Source organism: Stegostoma tigrinum, chromosome 2 (genome assembly GCF_030684315.1).
Source record: "Stegostoma tigrinum isolate sSteTig4 chromosome 2, sSteTig4.hap1, whole genome shotgun sequence".
In the NCBI taxonomy this organism is placed as follows: Eukaryota; Metazoa; Chordata; class Chondrichthyes; order Orectolobiformes; family Stegostomatidae; genus Stegostoma; species Stegostoma tigrinum.
This window is the reverse complement of record NC_081355.1, coordinates 75,041,035-75,058,530: the sequence shown is the minus strand read 5'-3', so window position 1 is coordinate 75,058,530 and position 17,496 is coordinate 75,041,035. Positions and strand designations below refer to the sequence as shown.

General features: G+C 41.3%; 1 protein-coding gene across 1 annotated transcript in view; it reads right to left on the bottom strand.

Annotated features, from left to right (window-relative positions):
* The window catches only part of LOC125461085 (dynein axonemal heavy chain 11-like), a 466,228-nt gene that overhangs the window by 297,695 nt on the left and 151,037 nt on the right, over positions 1 to 17,496 (bottom strand). Inside the window, exons 28-30 of the mRNA XM_059654665.1 lie at positions 15,728 to 15,854; positions 10,231 to 10,383; positions 7,138 to 7,371 (exon numbers count right to left, since the gene is read on the bottom strand). Coding sequence (XP_059510648.1) covers positions 7,138 to 7,371; positions 10,231 to 10,383; positions 15,728 to 15,854 — 514 coding nt within the window. The remainder of the gene's footprint in view (positions 1 to 7,137; positions 7,372 to 10,230; positions 10,384 to 15,727; positions 15,855 to 17,496) is intronic.

Below are 17,496 nucleotides of genomic sequence, written 5' to 3'. Positions count from 1 at the left end.
GAGGAGAGGATAGGTGAGAGGAAGAACAGGTTAGGCAGCCGGGGATGAGCTGGGCTGGTTTTGGGATGCAGTTGGGGGAGGAGAGATTTTGAAGCTGGTGAAATCCACATTGATTCCATTGGGCTGCAGGCTTCTGCTTGGCCTGCTGTGTTCATCCAGCTCCACACTTTGTTATCTCAGATTCTCCAGCATCTGCAGTTCCCATTATCTCTGTTCACGATTTGAAATTCAGGCTGGGTTCTCTTCCTCCAGTCTTTCCTCTCATCAAAGGATTGGAAACTTACTCTATGGTTACATCATGTACTTTTTAGAAGCTTATTGTGGTTTCAACCAGACTACATTTTCTTCGTGGTTCTTCCCAAAAATTTCAATTTAAATATTATGTGCCTTATCATCTATCCTGTATGCATAGTTATCTGCTTTTATTTTATTTCTCATGATCACTTTTACATTTTTACTTGTTCACTTTGTTTGTTCTCCTTATGAATTATTATTCATTTCTGTCATCTTTCTTCCTGTTTCTATACTTTGCCCACAACTATCAAATGCCACCCAGCCTGTGTATTATGTGTCACAGAACTACCTACCTGTCTGCATGCCTGTATACGCTATAATAAAAATGCAAACCATATTGTTCTGGCAGGCAATACTACATTAAAAAGGGTTCACTTCTAAGCTGAATAGAAATTAACATCTGTTTTACATTTAAGCCCACACCAACGGGCAGCATGGTGGCTCAGTGGTTAGCACTGCAGCCTCACAGCGCTAGGGACCCAGATTCGAATCCTGCCTCAGGCGACTGTCTGTGTGGAGTTTGCACATTCTCCCCGTGTCTGCGTGGGTTTCTTCTGGGTGCTCCGGTTTCCTCCCACAGTCCAAAGATGTGCAGGTTAGGTGGATTGGCCATGCTAAATTGTCCGTAGTGTTCAGGGGTGTGTGGGTTATGAGTCTGGGTGGGATGCTTCAAGGGGCGGTGTGGGCTTGTTGGGCCGAATGGCCTGTTTCCACACTGTAGGGAATCTAATCTAAAAAAACAACAGTCTCTATCATTCACTTGTATTTCTCCTCCATCTAAATGTCGAACCAAAATGCATAATATTTTGCAAATTGGGCCATAAATGTTTGAGACTTGATTTAATATTACCAAATCAACATTAGCGACACATTTTAGATCTCTACTCTGGGTTAACATTATAAATAATCACCAGGTTAAGCAATCCCAGACAACGCGTAACAGAATTACCAATATCATTTTTCTATCAGTGCAGGTTACGTCACAAACTGTTTTAAAAGTGAAATTATTCTTAATAATGTTATGGAAACAGCATCTTGCACAAATTTCTCCAAGCTTGATCAATTACTCTTGATAGGTTTTATAGTGACTGTGAATGGCGTGGAATCATTCTAAAATTGTGAAATTTACCTTTTTTTTAGTTATAAAGTGCAGTGTATATTAGGTTCTACATGTAACAAAATATCTGAGTGCACTTTGTTGTACTAAGATTTGCAGTGGCAACAAAACTGATAGATTGAAAATATGTCTGATTTAAGATGCATGTGTTTCTGGATTGAATTTTACATACTGAACAGAGTCAGCTATTTGGGGGTGGCATGGTGGATCAATGGTTAGCACAGCTGCTTCACATTCGATTCCACCCTCAGTCTGTATGGGGTTTGCATGCTCCCCCTGTGTCTGCATGGGCTTCTGTTGAGACCTCCAGGTTCCTCCCAGGGTCCAAAGATGTGCTAGCGAGGTGGATTGGCCATGCTAAATTGCCCACTGTGTTCAGGGATGTGCAAATTAAGTGTATTAGCCATTGGAAATGCAGGGTTACAGGAGGGGCTGGAGGTTGGGGCTGGGTGGAGTGCTCTTCAGATAGTCAGTGTAGACTTGTTGGGCTGAAGGGCCTGTTTCTATACTCCAGGGATTCTATCATTTAGCAGTCAGTGTGCCAACAGAGTGAAAGCTCAGTCATTCAGGAGTTCAAATACATTGTCTTGTTCATTTAGTATTCAAAAAGAGCAGCACATTCAACAAATTAGCATGTAAAATCAACAGCTCTTCAGAATTTGAACACAGCAAAAAGCAAATGCGGTTTTCTTGTAGATTTTCAAAAGAAAAACTGCTTAAATCTCCTGTCAGCTGATATCTGTGCTGAAACAGCAAACTTACAGAAGAACAGAGACAGAATCTGAAAAAGGATGTGGAGTATTTTTATGAAAACCCTTTCAAAGAAAATCATAAAACTTACTCAAATTATTTCTGCTGAGTAATGTTACTTATACAAACGTACATCAGTTTCATCTTTAATTAGATTTTTCATCTGTTCTTCCTAAGGTACTGTGATGAAGGGTTGTATTTTTCAGATTCCAAAGCAGAGGTAAATGGGTTTGAGTCAGAAACTAGTTTTCTATAGCAGTGATCCAAAGCGCATTTCCAAGAAATCAGGCATCTTAAGCTAAATGACTAGAAATGCTACCTGGTACGATAATTAATTCAATGATGTTAGGTTACGATTTTACAAACGAGAGAAAGAGAGGCCAAAGGCCGGAGGCAGGTTAAATTCAGAAGAAAAGATGGATTTCAGCAAAATGTGTTGTTTATTAGCCTCAAAGTAGCTCGAGTATCTGGAATATGCTCCAAGATTCTTTCTTCAGGGAGAGAAGTCATTGAGTTACACTGTGTCTGTCTCAGGGTGAAACAAGGAGAAACACACTGTGTGAATGCAGAAATTCACTGAAATTAAGTGCTCATCTGCTGAGTAAATAAAATCAACAAGCGAAGGTAAGAAAGACACCTCCACTAGGGTTGGGTATCTCCCAAGGATACCAAAGATCTTGCTGGTGGAGAAAATTTGAATCTTTCTTTTGTTGTTTATGATAACATTATTCAAAATAGCAGAGATAACAAGGTGTAGAGCTGGATGAACACAGCAGGCCCAGCAGCATCCGAGGAGCAGGAAGGCTGACGTTTCGGGCCTAGACCCTTCTTCAGAAATGTGGCGGGGAAGGGGGTTCTGAAATAAATAGGGAGAGAGGGGGAGGCAGATAGAAGATGGATAGAGGAAATGTTAGGTGAACAGGAAACAGACTGGTCAAAGAGGCAGCGATGGAGCCAGTAAAGGTGAGTATAGGTGGGGAGGTAGGGACGGGATAGGTCAGTCCAGGGAGGATGGACAGGTCAAGGGGGCGGGATGAGGTTAGTAGGTAGGAGATGGGGTTGGGGCTTGGAGTCAGAGGAGGGGATAGGTGGGAGTAAGGACAGGTTAAGCAGGTGGGGACGAGCTGGGCTAGTTTTGGGATGTGGTAGGGGGAGGGGAGATTTTGAAGCTTGTGAAGTCCACAATGATACCATTGGGCTGCAGGGTTCCCAAGCAGATTATGAGGTGCTGTTCCTGCAACCTTTGGGTAGAAGTGTTGTGGCACTGCAGGAGGCCCAGGATGCACATGTCGTCTGAGGAATGGGAAGGGGTTGTTGAAATGGTTCGCGGCTTGGAGGTGCGAGCATAGGTGTTCTGCAAAGTCGTCCCCAACGAGGCTTGGGGACTGCTTTGCAGAACGCCTACGCTTGGTTTGCACTAAACAACTGCAACTTCCGGTCACGCGGAGGCTTGCGGACTGCAATCAGGATGCCAGATTTTGTGTTTATACACAATAAATGTGTGGGGAGAGCATGGTACAGGGAACAAATACATATTCTGTGATGCAGCTGAAGACAATGTCTTCGGTCTTCTCAATGATTAGTGGTAGGAAAATTAGAAAAGTTAGTTCTGATTTGGCTCAAAACATTTGATAATATTTCAGCATTCCGTGCAATAGGTTGCAATTTGCTTGTCTAATCTAATTTGTATAGCTGCTCATAACACCAGGTACAAACTCAAAAAGAAAAAAAGTGTATCTGCTAAATTTACAGGAATGTGGACAACATAAAGTATAATGATACTTGTGTTGACAGAAATTTATATAGATACTGCAATATCATCTGATCATCAGCCATTGTCTGAAGAGTAAGAGATAAAGAGATGGAAGTCCAAGGTGAAGAAAAAGGTACAAAAACAGAAGTTACTGGAAAAGCTCGCAGGTCTGGCAGCATCAGAACAGTTCTGAGGAAAGGTCACCAGTACCAAAATGTTAACTCTGATTTTTTTCGTCACAGATGTTGCCAGACCTGTCGAGCTTTTTCAGCAGCTTCTGTTTTTATTGCTGATTTACAGCATCCACAATTCTTTCAGTTTTTATTTTGTGAAAGATAAAAGGTGCTACTTGATCAATAGATAAATTATCTGCGGATGAAGTGCAATCCGTCTCCATGTTGGATTATCCAAAAATTACTTTTTTTACATGCTTGTAAAAGCGCTTTCTATTTTCTCTGACATAGTGTGCACGCACGTCTTCATAATCTCTTCACTTCCCTGTTATTTGTGTAATACTTTCTGCACTGTTACAAAGGTTAACATTATTAGTGGCTCCATGTTAAGTTTCAATTTAGTTTTATGTTACATAACCACAAAATTATGTTCTTCAAGTTCTTTTTCACCCACAGCAAACTTTGACTCTTCATTGTCTTTTTTAGTTCTTACATTTAATCTGCATTGTGGTCACTAGTTTTTAATGTGTATAGTTGTGTGTTCACTATTACCAGAGTTTTTGCCAAAGTAACTTCAACAACAAAGGCTATCTTTCAATACTTACGCTTGAAAACAACAAAAAAAAGTTGAGGAAAATGCACATAACCAGAAAGCACAATGAGTAGGATACTTCAGCCGGCGCCTGTCCACTTTGTATGTTCCCTTTTGCCCCCTTTTTTATCTTGTCTTTACCTTCCTTTCCTTTCTCTCTTCCTGGCCTCAGACCTGCTGGACTTTGATCTCGCAGCCTTGTTATTCCTGGCCTCAGCAGAGGCTCAGCTGGTGGCCTCTTGGCCCAGCACAGTTGTCTCTTGGCCCGGCATGGCATCTTCTCGGCCTAGCATGGTGATCTCCCAGCGGCCCAACATGGTGATCTTCGAGCAGTGCATGGCAATCTCTCAGCCTGGAAAGACCTCAGCGTAGATGTCCAGCCTCAAGGTGACACCGGAGCAGTCTTCGGAGCTTGTGAACCCCGAGGGGATGCCAATACAATCTGGAGTCAAGGTCTGGTGCAGACTGGATGCCAGGTGTCAGCATGGGCTGGGTTGTAAGACCATTGTTGTGAATTTTTTTTCTCCATTTTATAATTTATTCCTGAAATCTGCAATGTTGGACATTTTTCCTTCTCTACTTTTCCCAAGAACTGTAAGTGAAAAAGATATCCCTCGGGATCTTTGTACTTAAGATGGCAGCGTAGGTGGCGATCTGTACACTTTTCACCATACTCACGGCAGCACATGTGATAGTAAAGCTAATTCTCATTCTAATTCTCATGCTCGATGAACAGAAATTTCCTCCAATTACCAACAGGAAAAACCAAAGCCATTATCTTCTGTTCCCATAAACTCTGTATCCTCACCAGCATCTCCACTCCTTTTCCTAATAACTGTCTGAACTAGACAGTCATATTTGACACAGAGATGAGTTTACACCACATATCATTAAAATCACTTATTTCCACCTCCCATAATATTGCCCTCCTCCACTGCTGCCTCAGATCATCTCCTGGGAAAACTCTCCTCCACACCCCTAACACCTTCAGGCTGGATTATTATAATGTACTCCAGGTCAGTCTTCCACATTCAACCTTCCAAAAACTTGAAGTCATACAAAACTCTGCTGACCATGTTCTAACTCGCATCAAATTCCGTTCATACATGGTTCTCAGGTTCTTGTTGGCCTGGGTCCCAGTCACGCAATGGCTTGATTTACAATTTTCATCCTTGTTTGCAAATCCTTCTGTGGCTTCACCCTGTTTTATCGGTATAATCTTCTCTCGCTTCACCACCTTCCACTATACTTACACACCTCCAGTTCTGCCTGCTGAGCACGTCTGATTTTAATTGTCCCACCATTGGCAGCAGTGCCTTCAGCTGCCTGAACATGAGAATTCTCTGTCTAAATCTCTCTGCCCATCTACCTCAATTTCGTCCTTTAAGAAAGTCTTCAAAACCTACCTATTTAAACAATATTTTGTTCATGTTCTCTAGTATTCCCAAGTATTTTGTTTTATTGTGCTTCTCCAAAGCACTTTAGCACATTTTATTATGCTAGAAGACCATAAATTCTAGGAAAAGCTGGAGGTCACTCACCCCATCTACTCTCCCATTCAATAAGATCATGACCAATCTGGTATCCCCAACTCCATTTTCCTGCCTTGTCCCAATAATTTTTGATTCTCTTTTTGATTAAAAATCTGTTTTTCGCAGCCTTCAAAACTTAATGACCCAGGCTTGAGAGCTCTCTATAGTAAAGAATTGCACAGATTCACAGCCTTCTTATGGAAGAAGTTCCTCCACATCTCTGTCTTAAATGTGAAACCACTTAATCTGAGATTACGCCCTCTGGTCCTGGACTCCATAAGGGGAAACAACATTTCTGCACCTAATCTGTCAAGTCGCCTAAGAATCTTGTATTCTTCAGTAAGTTTGTCTTTCATTCTTCTAAATTCCAATGAGCACATGTCCAATCTACTCAACCTCTCCTCATAATACTGACCATGGATGAGCCTTTACTGGGCTGTTTCCAATGCCAGAATATCTTTCCTCAGATAAGGGTCCCAAAACCGTTTACTGTATTTCAGCTGTGGTTGGCAAGTGCTTTGTACAGTTTTAGCAATACTTTACTTGTTTTATACAACATTCCCTTTGAAATACAGGCCAACATCCCACTTCACAAACAAAGGCTCTCAATTCCCCAACGCTAATAACTTTTTGCAGTCTTTCTCCATTTAAAACTATTCAACACCTCTATTCTTCCTGCCAGAGTACATAATTTCACATTTTCCCATACTGTGCTACATCTGTCAAGGCTTTGACAACATGCTTAACCTCTTTGCAGACTCTCTGACATCTCCATTATTCGCTTTCTCATCTATTTTCTATAATCAGCAAACTTGCAGAAAGCACATTCATTTTCCTTATTCAAGTTATCATATTTATGCCAAAGCTACTGCATATATAAGTGGTCATCGAACATATATATAGTTATAATTAATGCCTATGTATACCTGCTTTTTATTATAATCTTTCAGTGCTGTTTCATAGCCTTCCTCAAGCCTTTCAAATGCAATTCCCACGTCTGTAGTCCAATATATCTGTGAGCTGGTGAGTGCCACCTGGGCTGGATAGTCAAAAATCCATTGATCTCTTGGCTTTTCCTCATAAGCTGCCACAGACTCCGTGATCTGATGACGGACTGTTTCGTGCATAGTTTCCTCTAATCGATTTAACCAGGTTTCAACCTTTAAAAAAGGAGAGCAAAGCTGAATAAGAATCAAGTCAATTTCAGTCATAATGTTAGAAGAGTCATACTGGTATCTGTTACATCTGGCAAGAAGTTAACCTTCACGACTGTATTAGTCATACAACCAGGTACACATGTCCTAAAATCCTTAATATAGGTATAATTAGTCATTTAGCATACAGAGCTTGAGTATTTCTGAAAAAAAAACACATTTAGTAGCAACATGAGTGGTGTATTCAACCAATCTGTACTTGCAAATCTCAAAACATAGTGTCCCATATTAGATATAATTCCACATTTGGCCAATATTTGTAAAATAATCCTGAGTGCATGCTAAGAATTACACTGATAACCAATTTAGGATAGTCAATCAGGCTCACAATGTGGCACACTTATGTATAATGCAAGCTACATATATTAAAACACAGGACCCTGTTCTTTGCTGACAGAAAGTACAAAAACACAGACTGTACTTGTTTCAATTCAAAAAAAAGTCACAGCTATTCTTCATCTTGCTTATTTCATGATCAGATTCAACTTACCATGGTTAAAATTTAAGCAACACTTAGCGGTTAACTGTCATTCATCATTTAACTAGTGCATTCTCTGTTGAAATGTTTCCACCGGTCAGAATTCACATGCCAATCAGGCAGTCCTCTCCTCTCACAGTATCAGCACTAGTTCTCCTTTCATATTGCTATCTCTTGTACACTGTCCTGATCAGCTTATGACAAAACGCTTAGTGAAAATGTATCTTTTTCTAACAATTGATCAGTTAATTTTGATGAGCAATATATATCATCAGCTTTTTGTTTTTAATATACTAAATGAGCAAATACCTCATCTGCAGCACAAACTGGGCTATAGGAAAATTGACAGAGGCAAGAATTCTAACATAAACACTTAAGCTGCACTCAGATTCCTGTCTTGCAAATTAGATAGAAATCAAGACTATTTTTAATTTCATCCAAACCAGGCCCTTGATATCTGGCCGGGGAGGAAACGATGAGAGTGAATTCACATGTTTGAAGTCTTTGTAGCTCATGCTCTGTACTGCTGAGTGATTTGGACACTGGGATGAACTATGAACATCAAATGGAGGTACATGCCTGCAGCAAGACTGGCAGTGTAATGTTTCAGGAGGCAGCCTCCTAATTGGCCAATGCAGGTTTTCTATCCTTTGGGAAATCTCACAAGGCCAGAAGCCAAAATCAAAGATAATGGATGGTAATCTCCATTGCTTTCTTGTTCAAAATTAATCAGACAATCTTTCTGAAGATTTTTCCATTTGCACATCTTATAGCATTGTATTCTCACGTCCTTCTTTCCTAACTCTCATGTTCCCTTGCTGTAACAATTTTTAAAAATAGGTGTCCCCTTTAGAATCGAAAAGTGTGCACCAACGCTCTCTTATACCATCTACTGTCATGTGATGCTAATCTTTCTACATCTTGCTTCCTCCAATCCTCAGTGGCTTATAGTCAGTGTGTTTTTTTTCATATTTTTATGGTACATATGAGTTTTAGAATTGATCATACAACATTAGAACATAGAAATCAGAACATAGAAATTAGAACAGTAGAGCACAGTAAAGTACAGACCTTTCGGCCCATGATGTTGTGCCAAGTTTTTATCTAAGGTCTATCTAACTTCCACTGCTACCTTATACTATGATCCATACACCTATCTAATTGCTACTTAAATGCCCTTAATGAGGCCGACTCCACTACCCTGTCCGGCAATGCATTCAACACCCCAACCACTCTCTGAGTAAAGAACCTATCTCTGACGTATCCCTTACATCCACCTCCACTCACTTTAAAACTCTGCCCCCTCATAATAGCTACTTCCACCCGAGGAAAAATTCTTCGGCTCTCCACACCATCTAAGCCTCTGATCATTTTGTACACCTCTATCAAGTCACTTCGCATCCTTCATTGTTCTAAAGAGAAAAGCCCTAGCTCTCTCAAACTTTCCTCGTAAGACCTTCCCTCTATTCCAGGCAACATCCTGGTAAATCTCTATGCCTTTTCAAATGCTGACACATCTTTCTTGTAATGAGGTGACCAGAACTTGACACAATACTCTAGATGTGGCTGAACTAGGCTTTTGTATAGATGGAGCATAACTTCACGGCTCTTGAACTCAATCCCTCTATGAATGAAAGCTGACATACCATACGCCTTCTTAACAACTCTATCCACCTGGGTGGCAGCTTTCAGGGAACTGTGGACATGAACCCAAAGATCCCTCTGTTCCTCCACACTGCCAAGAATCTTTCCATTAACCCTGTATTCTGCTTTCAAGTTTGTCCTTCCAAAATGAATCACCTCACACTTTTCAGGGTTAAACTCCATCTGCACTTCTCAGCCCAGCTCTGCATCGTATCAATGTCCCTTTGTAACCTAGAACAGCCCCTGCACTGTTCACAACTTGACCCACCATCGTACTGTCCGCGAACTTACCAATCCACCCTTCCACTCCAACATTCAAATCATTTACAAAAATCACAAATAGAAGAGTACCCAGAACAGATCCTTGTGGTACACCAGGATTATGGCAGATGTCTTCCCCGTTGCTGCAATACAAATTATCTCCAAGATAGGATACAGATAAAACGTTAGCATTCTGGCAAATGTTTTAAAATTTTAAAAAATTAGTTCACATTTAATACAAAATATATCCGGTTATTGAATTACTGCTCATGGAATGCTAATGTGCATGAAGTGGCAGACACATTACCTGCAATAAAATCACAATGGTACTTTAAGAGTACTTAATTGGCAATAAAGAGCTTTGGATGACATGACATTGTGAAAGGTGTTATGTAATGGCGTATTTCTTTTATCAGTCTTACCTGCCCAATGCAGTTGCATTTTGCTTGGAATGGGACATACTCTTTCTCTCTGCTGTACATTCCTATTGCAGTCTTGCTTACTTCCACTTCTCCATCGTTTTCAAATTTAAGGTCAGCCATGTTATCAAAGAGTTTTGCAAGATGACGTGTAACCTAAAACAAAACATTTTCAAAATTAGACAGTTGCAGATAGCTAAAAAGTCAATCTCAAGAAATCAAAAGTATTAATTATGGTAGCAAGCTCATTGTAAAATCTTACCTAAAACAATACTATCAAGCAGATTTGATAATATAACGTTACAAAGTAATGAATTGCTATCCTCACATGCACTGTAGAAATCTGTTAGAAGTAAATTTGCTCTTCCTGAACTCCCAAAGATAGGTCTACCTTTGTGCAGCACCGTTTGTCCATCCAACACACAAAGGGCTGGAATCAAGTTCTTCAATCTGAAGATTTGAAGGCAGGGCTGTGAAGGACACGTAAAATCCAGTGGACAATGAAGTTCATTGCCACTTTTTATGAGGGTTAAATAAGGCATCAGGCAGTCTACCATCTTTAGGCCAAATGGAGCCCTTAACTAGGGAATTAATGGTCATTTAAGGCCCTCAGTCTGCCCTGCCAGGATCATCCCGATAAACAGTGAAGGAAGGCCTGATTCACCCAGGTAATTTAGCAGGTTAGCTATATGGGATGATGTTAAGTCAGGGAAGAGGACTTCCTTGCAGGATCCTATGTCCAACAGACATGCACACTGCTTTAATCTTACAATGGCCTCTGAACCATGACACACTCAGCCTTCTCCCCCACTTGTTTAAAGTATTTAACTCTGGATTCACTTGGTCTCTTCCATGTGGAGGAACTCCCTGTAGTGCCACAAGTACTCATTGCTCCTTGGTGGTGTTGCTGGCAATGCTAGTGTGACGGGCCAGCAACTGTTTAAGGTGGGGCCTTCTCCAAAGGGAGAGGCAGGAAATTCAGCTTAAACCAATTAACCCTGCTCCCAGCAGTAAATTGCTATGAAGCAGCTAACAGAATAGTGGGTGGACCTCCCCCGCTCCCCAACAACCTCTCATCTCAGACTGTATAGGCGCCGCCCCTTGCTCCCCAGAGGACCTCGAACAGTTCATCCACTTCACCAAAACCTTCGACCCCAACCTCAAGTTCACCTGGGCCATCTCCAGTACATCCCTCACCTTCCTGGACCTCTCAGTCTCCATCTCAGGTAACCAGCTAGAAAGTGATGACCATTTCAAGCCCGCTGACTCCCACAGCTACCTAGAATACAACTCCTCCCACCCATCCTCCTGCAAAAATTCCATCCCCTATTCCCAATTCCTCTGCCTCCGCCGCATCTGCTCCCAGGATGAGGCATTCCACTCCCGCACATCCCAGATGTCCACGTTCTTCAAGGACCGCAACTTCCCCCCTGCAGTGGTCAAGAACGCCCTTGACCGCGTCTCCCGCATTTCCCGCAACACATCCCTCACACCCCGCCCCCGCCACAACCGCCCCAAGAGGATCCCCCTCGTTCTCACATACCATCCCACCAACCTCTGGATACAACGCATCATCTTCCGACACTTCTGCCATCTACAATCCCACTCCACCACCCAAGACATTTTTCCATCCCCACCCTTGTCTGCCTTCCGGAGAGACCACTCTCTCCGTGACTCCCTTGTCCGCTCCACACTCCCCTCCAACCCTACCACTCCCGGCACCTTCCCCTGCAACCGCAAGAAGTGCTACATTTGTCTTCACACCTCCCCCCTCACCCCCATCCCAGGGCCCAAGATGACTTTCCATATTAAGCAGATGTTCACCGGCACATCTGCCAATGTGGTATATTGTATCCACTGTACCTGGTGTGGCTACCTCTACACTGGTGAAACCAAGCGGAGGCTTGGGGACCGCTTTGCAGAATACCTCCACTTGGTTCGCAATAAACAACTGCACCTCCCAGTCGTGAACCATTTTAACTCCCCCTCCCATTTCTCAGACGACATGTCCATCATGGGCGTCCTGCAGTGCCACAATGATGCCACCTGAAGGTTGCAGGAACAGCAACTCATATTCCGCTTGGGAACCCTGCAGTCCAAAGGTATCAACGTGGACTTCACAAGCTTCAAAATCTCCCCTTCCCCCGCTGCATCCCAAAACCAGCCCAGTTTGTCCCCTCCCCCCACTGCATCACAAAACCAGCCCAACCCATCCCCTCCCTTCACTGCATCCCAAAACCAGCCCAGCCTGTCTCTGCCTCACTAACCCTGTTCTTCCTCTCACCCATCCCTTCCTCCCACCTCAAGCCGCACCTCCATTTCCTACCTACTAACCTCACCCCGCCTCCTTGACCTGTCCATCTTCCCTGGATTGACCTATCCCCTCCCTACCTCCCCACCTATACGATCCTCTCCACCTATCTTCTTTCCTCTCCATCTTCGGTCCGCCTCTCCCTCTCTCCCTATTTATTTCAGAACCCTCCGCCCAGCCCCCTCTCTGAAGAAGGGTGTAGGCCCGAAACGTCAGCTTTTGTGCTCCTGAGATGCTGCTTGTCCTGCTGTGTTCATCCAGCTTCACACTTTGTTATCTCATCTCAGGCTTTTAGCCAGGAGATGGCGGGGTCCCCAAAGTCTTGTAGAATCTTGCTATAAAATGTGAGGGTACCACAGATTCAGTGAATTACTGTTTAGTACAATCGGGTTCTCAGAAATTCTAAATTTGATACCTGTAATAATAATTAAAAATAAAGATCTGAGAAAGTAAATTGCTATTGTTTGTCACATGTAATAAACAAAGTAAATTTACGTTTTTGCCTTTTTTTCCAATAGCAAGTTAATTGTCATATTAAATTTCACCATTGTATAATTTACCTTTAATGGAGGAACTGTCCAAAACAGTTAAATACACAATAGTTACCTTGTGGGTTTTAGGTACTTAAAATGTCATGGCACAACGGAAATTCACAGTTAGTGTTTGTTTATTTAAATAAGGTTAGGAAAAATGGTTGTTTCAAAAGGATCACACCATTCAAAAGGTGCAACTAACCAGTGTTTCACAGCCACCTAGAAGTATAGAGTAGAATTTGGATGCTGATTCAAAACTTTAAACAGTGTCATTGTCGCAGAAAGCAGTAACTGCATGAAACAATACCATCCATGAAAAAGGGCAGTGAAAACATTAAGAAAATTACTTGCATCTGAAAACACATTTGTTAAAGACAGACTGGGCTACATAGAGATCACACAGTTCTCACCTTGATTCTTATTGTGTCCCAAGATGGAGTGAGAGAATGTACATCCCACCCTCCCCCAACACAAGCCCCACCAGCCTATCATGGATGACTGAGGGCAAATGAGGATAGCAGGAAATGCAGAGAGGTTGGTCAGAAGAGGTAAATTGGTTAAAGATCCAACATAAATGAACACACCTACTTCTGTTTAATTGCAGTAGATTTAAGTTCATCTGCTCCGAAGCGGCTGATCAGTGACATAATATTTAAATTAAGTTCTATTTCTCATATTTTGGAAGCTATTTACATTTCATGACTGTGAATTGGATTTTCTAGGCATCAGGGAACTCAGTGGATAAAATGATCAGGGAGGTGCAGGATCAGTTTAAGACAGGGTTCTGTTGGTTGAGGTTTGCATGCTCCAGCAGGTTTGTATGGTGCTCAGTGTGGGTCATAAGTGCAGGAATGTTTTACCATCAGCCATATCCTGGCTCATAAAACAATTTCTTTCTGTAATCACTCAGTCTGTACAATTTGCTGATGGCGATGAGCACATCACTATGCTGGAAACACAGGTGAATGAAGTGACTAACAGCCGCCTACCATGAGTTGTTTATTCATTCTCTCCTCATCACCCGAACTCAACCACCTTCACACCCTCCAACGCTTGTCTTTTTTTTTGCTGGGGACAGCTGCTAGCTGCATCATTCTACCACAGGTAGGACTGACTGGTTATTGACTTCCCTTGCAAGTTATTCAGCGGCCAACAACAGATCAGGATTCTTCAAAAATGAAATCCTGTGCAAAATTCAACAGCATCTCCTCTCCCAACTTTCTGAGTTAACCATCTGTAGACATGTTGCAATCTTACTGAAAATATCAGGTTTATCAGTAAAATATCAGCATATCTTCAACAAGGATTAAAACTTATGGAGGGTCAACTCTTGTATTTAATATACAAAGATACTTTGTGGAGAGCTGATTAATTGTGCCAGTGTTGCTGAAGAAGATGAAGATCAAATGGGGCAATTTCTATTGTCAAATATCCTGCCAGTACTAGTAGATACATTCATTTATGAAAAATGGCTACATTACGAGTGTACCAGAGGGGCTCACTGTTCATGAAACAGTACCCCAACAAGGAGTCACCGTTCTCAGGAAAGGAAGGGGAGAACATTAACAGGAAAAGTGACAGAAAGAAGAGCGACTATCAATCCTAAACTATTAACCAAATTTCTAAGCAGCATGTTAGAATTCTACAGGAATTCCAGTATCAAACAAACTTTAATTCTATAAAAGTAATGTATCTGCCTCTGAAGCTTAACATGATATGTTACAGAACATTTATGAGCAAACAATAATAACTTCTATTTTCATTAATATATAACTTTGTTTCACTGGTGGGCTCCACCAAATTGACATTTTTAAAAAAAAACTTATCCATAAATCAAAGTAAATGCAAATTTAGTAATTTTGCACTTTTATTACTACTGAGGTGCCAAAAATTTTCATTACAGTTTGTAGGGTATCATATTTTTAAGGCAACTGAATATGCATTTTCACATTATTTTTCTCTTAGTATACTTGGTTTTTGTTTAAAACTGAAAGTTTTTTCAATTTAATTCCAGCCTGTTCGTTAATATCTAAATAATTGTATTAATGCCTCCAAAGTCGACAGAGAAATTTGATACAAATCTGTCAAAAGTTTCTATGAAAATATTATAAAAGTATTTTGTGTCATTTATTAGAGTCCTAGAAATCAGTTTATATTTTTGCATGTCAACAGCTGATACATTCACAGTCTACCATTGCAGTTCTCAAGAGAACAATAGTTATAAAAGAGCAATTACCAATTTAAATCCTCGTCATCTCTCCTTGATGGCACTGACAGAAACCTTGAAAAAGAACACTCAGTACTACAATTATATTAAGCTTCCGGGCCGACAGTTTCAAAAATGAATTAATCCAGACCCTTTACAAACAACCCATTCTTTCAGAGTAAGTGCATTTTCATTTCTGATTTTGAGATATTTTTCAATATTTAATTCTTTGCCTAGTATGTTCTGCTGGCAGACTATCTTGACTGTCAGCTGCATGATCTTGCAAAATAAGCTTTCAGATGTCTGCAATGCTGAAGATTAAACTGCTCTGTAACTTGTCTTATAACTTTAGTTTCATAATCAAAACAACAAAATCATCTCTGCACAGATGCTGTCTATTTTCAGCACATTTAATTTAATTGAACATGGTTGTAGTAATTGAGTGCATACCTGTTGAGGCTGTGTTCCTTTGGAAAGGATATCCAGTAGGTCTGCTGATGACACAAAGTAAAACCTCGGGAAAGCTAAACGTTTAGTTTCAAGATATTCAGCCAAAGCTTTTTCACACAGGGCAAGCCTATAGGATGGGACAGATAGGGCAGTAGATGCATGAAAATATCACTATTTGCAAGATCCTCTGCAAGCCAGATTGCATCCTGTAAAGAACACAACTAAACCTTATTTTTTGTATTGTTGATTGTATTCTGAAATGGGAAAATAACTTTTAAGAAGTTGAGGCTGGCTCAAAGCTGGTTGCACTTTTCAAAAGCAAGTTACCTGACACACGTTGTAAGTGTTGCTTACACAGCTGTTTGATCAAGCAGTGGCGGAAGGTCTGGTTGCAAACGAGCTGGTGTCAAAGGAGGGGTGGGGTGTACGAATGAAGATTTGGCCAGCTACTAGTAGCTGATTGGTCATAGAATCATACAGGACAGTAAAAAGTGCTTTGGCCCATTGGTTTTGCACCGGTCGAAACCAAGCATCTAATTACTGTAAACATATTATAATCACAAATGCATATCTAAATACTTCTGAAATGTTACGACGATTTTTTGCCCCTGTCACCCTTATACACATGAATTCAAGATTCTCACCACCCACAATGAAAATAAAAATTTCCTCAGATCTTTTTAAACCTCCTACCTCTTGTCTTAAATTCATGCCCCCAGCCATTGACTCATCAAGGAGATAAAGTTCTTGTCTGTACCCTCTCCAACAATGTGGATTCCAGCACTGCATACAATACTCTAGCTGTGGCTTTACCAATGTTTTACATAATTCCAGCATAACCTCCCTGCTCTTAAATTCTATGTCTTTGCCAACTCAGGCAACTATCCCATATACCTTCTTAACCACTTATCTAGCTGAGGGGCTGGTGCACACACACGTCAGGTCCCTCTGATCTTGGGTGCTTCCCAGGATCATACCATTCATCATGTAATTCCCTTGACTTGTTTGTCCTGCCCAAGCACATCAATTCACATTTTCATATTAATGTGCAAACTTACTAATCAACCCTCCTCTATTCATGTCTGGATCTTTAAAAATACCATCAGGGCCCAAACACTGGAACCACTGGAAACAGAATTCCAGTCACAAAAACACCCCTCGACACACCTCTGCTATTTGTCACTCAGTCAATTTTGGCTTTTACTTTCACGATCAGTCTCCTGTGCAGGGCCTTATCGAAAACCTTGCTGGAGGGTACGCCATATGCACCACCCTCACCCACACATGTGGCCAACTCTTTGAAAAATTCAGTCACGTTAGTCAGACTTAGCCTCTCCTCAACAAAACCATGCTGACTGTCCTTGCTTAATCCCAGTCTCTGCAGGTACAGATTAATTCTGTCTCCCCGAATTCCACTGTCTGGCTGCTCATCCTCCCAGATCCTCCTCTATTCTAGGAGAATCTAATTGTACAACCAAAAACAAGTTCTTCCAATGTCTTTACATTTTGGTCCCCTTCTGGGGATGACACTAGAATACAGAAAAAAAAAGTTCTCCAGCCTGTGTTACTTCTGTGTTTGAATGCTGTCATACCCTCACAGCACGTCACCACATTTGAAGAGAAACCCCAAAATTGCAGGGGTAACTCAGAAAGATAGGCTTAACATAACAATCTTTCTCCTCTTCTTCTGCTTTGTTTCTGGGAACTGAGAATTCCCAGACACATTTGGCAAAAAAATAAATCCTGTCTTGTCAAATATAGTTTTTAAA